The 7,627-nt window shown below is 42.5% G+C and overlaps 1 protein-coding gene across 1 annotated transcript; it reads left to right on the forward strand.

Moving 5' to 3' along the window:
- The first annotated feature begins 2,020 nt into the window (after positions 1-2,020).
- On the forward strand, positions 2,021-5,415 carry LOC310935084 (thrombomodulin-like). Its single transcript, XM_083898920.1, has one exon. The coding sequence runs from the start codon at positions 2,209-2,211 to the stop codon at positions 3,859-3,861; it is 1,653 nt and encodes a 550-aa protein (XP_083755046.1). The 5' UTR covers positions 2,021-2,208; the 3' UTR covers positions 3,862-5,415.
- The last annotated feature ends 2,212 nt before the right edge of the window (positions 5,416-7,627 follow it).

Consider the following 7,627-nt stretch of genomic DNA (forward strand, 5'->3'; position numbering starts at 1 on the left):
AGTTGTCTGATTTTACACCTTATTAAAACCTTGCTTGAGGTGTAAGAAACACTAATTTGACTTGTTTTTATTAAAATTTTCTGACATTTTATGCAACCAAACAAGTCATCACTTGCTGGTTAAACAGATAATTGCACGTCACATGTCTGGTCACTGTCACAGGAGTGAATGGACCCCTCTAACACACTCTCAACTGTTTGTATACACTGTCTACATGTACACTTTTTAAAAATGTTTTTATTCATGTTTTCATCCTCAAGTGACGAGAAACCAAAATAAGACAAATGAAAGAAAATATGTGTATATATATATATATATATATATATACATATATATAAATTCATACTTTTAACTCGTTGATAAAAGGAGCCTAAACACACTGACACTGGACCACCACTGTTGTTGTTTTTTATTTTTCTGTGGATGCACTGGTTGCCATGGGGTTATGTTATGTTATATGTTATTGAACTAAAGGTATGTAATGTAGATAAATGTGTGTTTATGGGAACATGATGCTGTTTTAAACTCCTCACATGATGATAGTGAGAATCCTTCATTTTACGGCCTGACAAAAACCAAAGTAGATCACATGAGAGAAGGAAACATTCCATGTGTCCAGATGAAGGCAGACGTGTCACAGCTGTCCACTTAAGTTACCACTGACATTATCATAAGACTGAATGTAACGTCAGCTTCTCTGCGTGACCTGCACATCACCAGAGGCCAGTTCAAAAACCATGAATGTATTGAAAACTGCGCTGCTGCTAATGCATTTACATTGACATACTGTATGTAACAGAGCCATGCACTTACTTCTGCAGCCGCTGTAGAGAACGTCTGTATCACTGACACTGTCATTTAAAAAGAAGAATAAACACTCACAGTGTTATGAAGGTTTTGTTTTTGGAATAGTGTTTTCCTTTCATTCACATGTACACTGCTCCTTTTCCTTGACTGCCGGCGTCACGTTAGCTTTTCATAGACACTGAAAAACTCCTTGAGAGTTTTTAATGTGATACTAATGAAAATGCTTTGGTATTTCAAGCTTGACACCATGGAAACAAAATGTGTGAAACATCCATCCATCCATACATGATCTACTGCTTTAGGGATCGTGGGGGGTGCTGTGCCAATCTCAGCTGACATGGGGCGATGGGCGGGGTACACCCTGGACAGATGTGTGAAACATGGATATCAAATATTGTAAATGAACAGAGGTAACTACACATTCTTGTTATTTGTGTCGTTATAGTTGTGTAGTTGTGTAGTTGTGTAGTAGTCTCTGTTTCACTGTCCTCTTGGACTGTAAATCTACAGTATAGAATAATCTATATGATAAGGCAGACGCACTGTCAGCAACAACTATAGTAACAGGAAAAAAAAAAAAAGTGAATTTCTGTCTCAGTTAGCAAACATTTACTGCATGTCCACATGTGCTTTTGTGTATAATTGTGCACATTTCATTTTTGTGTGTGTATGTGTTTGTTGTTGTGCAGTTTTAAAGTAACAAAAAAAGAGTCAATAGAAATCAAATTATAAATAAGACCAACCTGTTTAACACAAATCTAACTTCTTTAGTGTAACTTTAACTCAAATGTGACACTGCAAGTGTACTGTGGGTTTTATATTGGCACTTCATGTGTTCAGTTCAGATCAGTTCTTGCATATTATTACACAGATGTAAAAGTTTTATTGTAAATAATTCTTCTTTTTATGAATATGCTGTTTCTATATGTTGTGAATCTCTGTTGTCTTCTCTCCTTGTTTCCACTCTCTTTCTCTTTCAGATTCTAAACATAAGTAAACTTTTACACTCGAGGTCACATTTTAAACTCAACCCAAAGACACTGAACCATTTGTTTCAACTGACATTTTGTTTGGAGTGGAGTTGGGAGGGGCTATGGTGCAAAAAAAAAAAGAAAAAGAAAAAAAAGAGACCCTTGCGTGAGCGCGTCTTTTTGCGTGCGTGCGTGTGTGCGTAAAAAGTCATGCGTAATTTGGGGATGTGGTCCGCCGAGCCGAGGGGAAAGTTTGTAGAGAGTGAGTGAGTGAGCGGCCCAGCAGGCTGATTAATGCCGACTTCCTTCCTCCGCATGGATCGTGGAGCGGATGGATTATAATGCGCGCTAAACACTTTGTGGAACAAACGAGTCTAGTCCGGGGAAACTGGAGCGCGCTGGAAGTCAAAGCACACACCGCGGCTCAAAGATGAAGGATGTAACGGGACTGTTTGTTGCCGCGCTGTTGTTTCTGGTGGAAACAGGCGGCGGGACGAAGGCGAACAGCGGCTACTGCATTGGGAACCAGTGTTTCGCTGTGATCCAGGAGCCGAGCGATTTCACAACAGCGCAGAAACAATGCAGTGACAATCGCGGTCACTTGATGACAGTGCGCTCCTCCGTGGCACAAGATATTCTCTACATCTTGTTGGGAAACTCAACGGGGCGGTTCTGGATCGGTTTGCATCTGAGCAGCGGCTGTCCAGACTCAGACGCTGCTGCTGCTGCTGGACTCAGAGGTTTCCAGTGGGTCACCAAAGACGGTCAGAGCGACTTCTTCAACTGGGCGCCAAGTTTTGACAGCAGCTGCTCTTCTCATAGCTGCGTCTCAGTTTCCAGAGAGAGTGACTTTAAATGGATCCAGGAGCCATGCGGCGAGCAGGGGCTCGGGTTTCTCTGTGAGTACAGCTTCACTGAGCCGTGCAAAAGCCTCCCGGCTGCAGAGGGTGAGTCCGTCACCTACATGACCCCCATGGGACTCGGAGGAGAGGACTTGCTGTCTCTGCCTCCTGGAAGCATCGCCACCCGCGTGCCATCGGAGACTAAATACGTGTGTTTCTCTCAGCAGTGGCTGCAGGCGCCGTGGAGCTGTGAGATCGCAGAGGGCGGCTGCGAGTACAAATGCGCAGATGACCCCAAACACGTGCCCTCGTGTTACTGTCCCGTGGGACAAAACGTCAGCCCCGTAAACCAAGTCACCTGCGAGGTGCTGCCGGATCATCCGTGCGTACAGCTGCGCTGCGCGCACGCCTGCTATCAGAACGGGGACGACTTCGCGTGCGCGTGCGACCACGGCTACAAGCTGGCGGCGGACGGCCGCTCGTGCGTGGACTTCAACGACTGCACGGACCAGCGCCAGTGTCCCGGAGAGGAGTTCGTGTGCGTAAACACCGTGGGCGGCTTCCAGTGCGTGTGCAAGAATGGATACAGGAGGAGCGGCGCGCTGTGCACGGACGAGGACGAGTGCGCGGCGGCGCCGTGCGAGCACATGTGCACCAACACTCCCGGCAGCTACGAGTGCTCGTGTTACCCCGGACATCAGGTGGACCCGAAGGACCGGCACAGGTGTAAGCTTCACTGCGGGGAGGAGGAGTGCGCTGCCGAGTGCGACCCCAACGACCCGCACCAATGCTACTGTCCCGACGGTTACGTCGCAGAGGAGAGAGGGGATCGAACCTTCTGCTTAGACATAGACGAGTGTGAGTTCTTCTACTGTGACCAACACTGTGAAAACACATTCGGTGGCTACGTGTGCGCGTGCGACCGTGGATACAGGCTGGTTGGTGAGTACACGTGCGAAACAATCGAAGGTTATGTGGATACGTCGACTCCTGCTCCTCCCCCTCCTCCAACAACAACAATAACAACAACAGCAGCGTATACACCCCCCACGAGGAGACCTTCGGGAGTGTCAACCGGAGCTTTCGTTGCAATCATCATGTTCACCACCTTCTTCATTGTGCTGGTGGTTTGTCTGCTCCATCACATGCTGAACCGCAGAGGGAGGATGCAGAGCGCAGGCGCGCTCAAGGCTCTCCAGGGTGAGGGTCACGGCTTGCACCACGTCACCAGTGACGCTTAACACGAACGTTGTCTGTGGGGGGGGGGGAAGAGAGAGAGATAGAGAGAAAGTGAATGTAAAGCCGTGCACAGACATTCAGGGGGCTGGGGCTCAAGTGAATGAATGGCACCCCTCATCATTTTTAACAGTGGCAAATTTTGTACTTAGATATTGAGCTAAATGGTTTCAGGGAAAATAGATCATTACAATTTTTCTGTCAGATACGGCACTTATGATAGCAGTTTAAAAAAAGTCAAATATTGCTCGAACATGACGCAGCATTCCCACGAGACACTAAATAAATATGAACATGTACAATACAAGGATTATAGAGATACAAACTAACTGTGTCTGCATGTACAAAATGTCTTTATTCTGAAAAATAATAGTTCACGTTGGAATTTTACAAGTCCGTCGTTTATGTGGACGCAAAATGAAATGCCCCGGTTGCGGCGTCCGTACACACACGCATTAAGTATTTTGACACGTGCAAGTGTTTACTCGGAGTAGTAGATGCTTCTACACTTCAGCTTCAATAGTAAACAAACTCTCCACATGTGTCTGCTCGTCCGCCTTCGCTGTCCACTATCCGTCTCATCGCAGAAATACCTTGCGTTTATCGCACACAAACCAGGAAGTCGCGATCGTACCAACTGTTTACATGAAAACCGATCTGATCGACGATCAGCGTCTCGTATGAGCTGCATCAGATCAGTATTTAGCTTTTGAGCAGAAGTCTGGCGAGCGTGTCGTCACCTCCTACTTATAGACCAATGATCACACTGACACATACTGCGATGGCTTTCTATTAATGGCGTCTAACGAGGAGCTTCACTTCAAATGGAAATAACAGGTGAATGAAAAGAGAGCTGCTCTTCAGTGACAGCCATGCTGGATGTAAACAAAAGCTGCTGGAGCAGTGGTCACCAACCGCTTTTATGCAATTTACCATTTAAATTATGAATGTTATGCATTCGATTGCATACACATTCATTCCAGTGCTTACTCTTAACAGTTATCACAGTTTTACAGTATAAACGACATCAATGATATTTTACTGAGTGATCCTATGGATGCTCCTCATTGGCTGCCTGCGGGCTACCAGGTGCTCACGGGCACCATGTTGGTGACCACTGAGCGAGGCGTTGTTCCTCTGTCGTCATAGTATTCAGTCTAGGGTTGCCAGGGGTTTGTGATAGGTTCCCCCTTTTTAGGAGATTCTGTAGTTGGACAAAAAACGGCAGCCTGAGTTCAGCAAAGGTTTGTATAAAACAGTCAAAAACAGCAGATGTTTGATAAGTTAACACGTTAATAGAACGTTACTGTCTAAATAAAGTGCTGCTGTCCTGCAGAAATGGTTACTTGATGAATGCATGATTGGGACTTGAGCACCACCTGTGGGTCGATACGTGCATGTCCACGTGTGAATGTAAAGATGAGAGGAACAGAGAGAAACAGATGTGCTGAGGTCAAAGGTCACCACGATGAACTCAGCTGAAAAACAAACACACATAAGAAATGAACAGCTACAGGTTTTCATGACCTCACCGCAGTGATTTCGTGCAACAGATTCAGTGAAATAAAAACCACATGGAACTTTTTTCCTTTGTGTGTGTTTGGAGATTTATTCAATTATGAAAATGTGCATGTGTGTGTTTCTCCCTCTGTGATGATTGTTGCCTCACAAACAGGCTGACTGCGCCACCATGAGGCAGAAACAGTGAAGTGCAGAGAAACGGCAGCACAACACAACTACACACAAAACTTGTGTTTTTCCTAAATGTTAAAACTGTCAATTGAACAAAATAAACTGGAATATACAAGTGAATAAGAAATACACGGGTCAGTTAAAAACTAATAAGCTGCAACAATTTATTGATTATCGATTTATAATTAATATAATTATTTTTTTTACAACATTAATTGGTTTTATGTAATTAAAAAAAGGAGCTTCTTTATTTTATTGACAAAATGAGTCATTGATACAGGTGTTTATGTTATTTTTAAATAAAAAACGATTAGTTACAAAATATATTGATAATTACATAAAAAAACAAAACTGGAGGGGCTTATTGAAGATAAGAAATATTTAATAACGATACAAGTATTTACACTTTCTTCATTTGTTTTTTAATTCGTTTCTTTTTTTCAAATACAGCAAAACAAACATTCTGTCCTGTAAATGGACAATATTAACCTTATTGTTTAAGAGGTGTTACTTGTTTGTGTATCATGTTTACGTCTGATTCATTATTTGTCTTATAGGTTTAGAATCCTCGTTTGAATGCATTTTGAAATGTAATCGATAATTTTGCAGGTTTGATTTCAGAAGAGAAGAGTTTATAAATCCGAGTTTGTTTACATTGAAACAAATCTCAAAGAGGAGAGAGGAATAATACTTCCCACACTAGTTTAGTTTAGTTTAGATTAATATTTATAACGCTGCTGTTGAGCTCGAGTCACCTGGATCTGGGAAGGAAATAAAAATAAAAAAAACAGCTGTGTACATGTTTGTACAGAAGCATTTCTATTTATATTCTGTACAAACACTGACCAAAGCCAGCACTAAAGCATTTGGCTCCTCATGAGTCTCGGAGCAGAATTCAATTCATGATTTGAAACCTCATTTTTAAACACTTTTTTGGGACTTTATTGCCATTCAAACTTGTTAAGGTGGTTACTAACACATTTTCTTGTGAGGTAACATTTTCAGGGGTAATATTTTTCATCAATTTACACACACTTTAAACGTTTAGTCATGAATCATGATCATTTTTGAAAGGAAAAATGCATTATCAATAATATATATCCTTTTATAATAAAAATTTGGTGCAGAAAATTTGGTTTTGTGAAATTATTAAAATATCTATTACCATTGAATTCCTAGCACACCATTAGTTATAAACCTAATAGTTTGTTTTATTTTTTTTCATTAAATTAAATGTGTGCCCATGCCAGTCATGTTTTCAACCACACACACAAAAAACGAGTAAATTATAAAGGTCATAAGCAGTTTTTAGGGGCCGTCTCTCAGCTTTGGGAATGTTTGCTTAACTAGCGATGAGCTGATACTTTACTGAGCATTGGTATAGGAGGTCCAAATACAATTTAAAGGCTATTTCAGAAGAATATTGACATAGGTAACGACTCAGGGTCGTGATATTAGTTGAGGTTATTCACATACTCACCTGGTATCTGGTATGGAGTTGCAACAACGCCACCGGCTCAGAGTGTTTGCCACTGTTAGGAAGAGGAAGACAGAATTGAGACACATGGGAAATTGTGTCATTCCTCCTGCTGCTCTGGCAACAAAAAAAAGGAGGGGGAGTCTATACAGACATGTATCCACTTTGTTTTTTGTATATGTGTACATGTACTGTTTATACACAAAAAGGGTAAGGGGTGTGTGTGTGTGTGTGTGTGTGTTACCGCCTCCTCCGGCTGCAGGAGGAACTCTGAAGTTATTCCCTGGTTTGCAGCAGCAGAGCAGCACAGGTAAATATCTCTCCTCAGGCCAAAACTGCGAGAAGCGGCTGAGACAAGAAGAAGCAACAGACATTCTATGATCTCTTCTCTCGAATTCTTGAAAGCCCTTTTTTTTTTTTTTTTTTTAAACCTGGCTGTCTTGTTTAAACACGCCCGTGTCATTTCCGACTGGACCAGTGTGCCGTTTAAAAACATCCTGCGTTGTGTAACTGCTCGTCAAAGAGACCACTTCACTTTTTGAAGACCAGCTCGGGGGGATCATTCATTTATGATCATGAAATGAAGATGACAACATGACAAC

The sequence above is a fragment of the Microchirus variegatus genome, assembly GCF_963457635.1.
Source record: "Microchirus variegatus genome assembly, chromosome: 12".
Classification (NCBI taxonomy): domain Eukaryota; kingdom Metazoa; phylum Chordata; class Actinopteri; order Pleuronectiformes; family Soleidae; genus Microchirus; species Microchirus variegatus.

Bases quoted from the DNA above. Each gene is read 5' to 3' on its own strand.
- LOC310935084 (XM_083898920.1), top strand. From the start codon at position 2,209: ATGAAGGATGTAACGGGACTGTTTGTTGCCGCGCTGTTGTTTCTGGTG.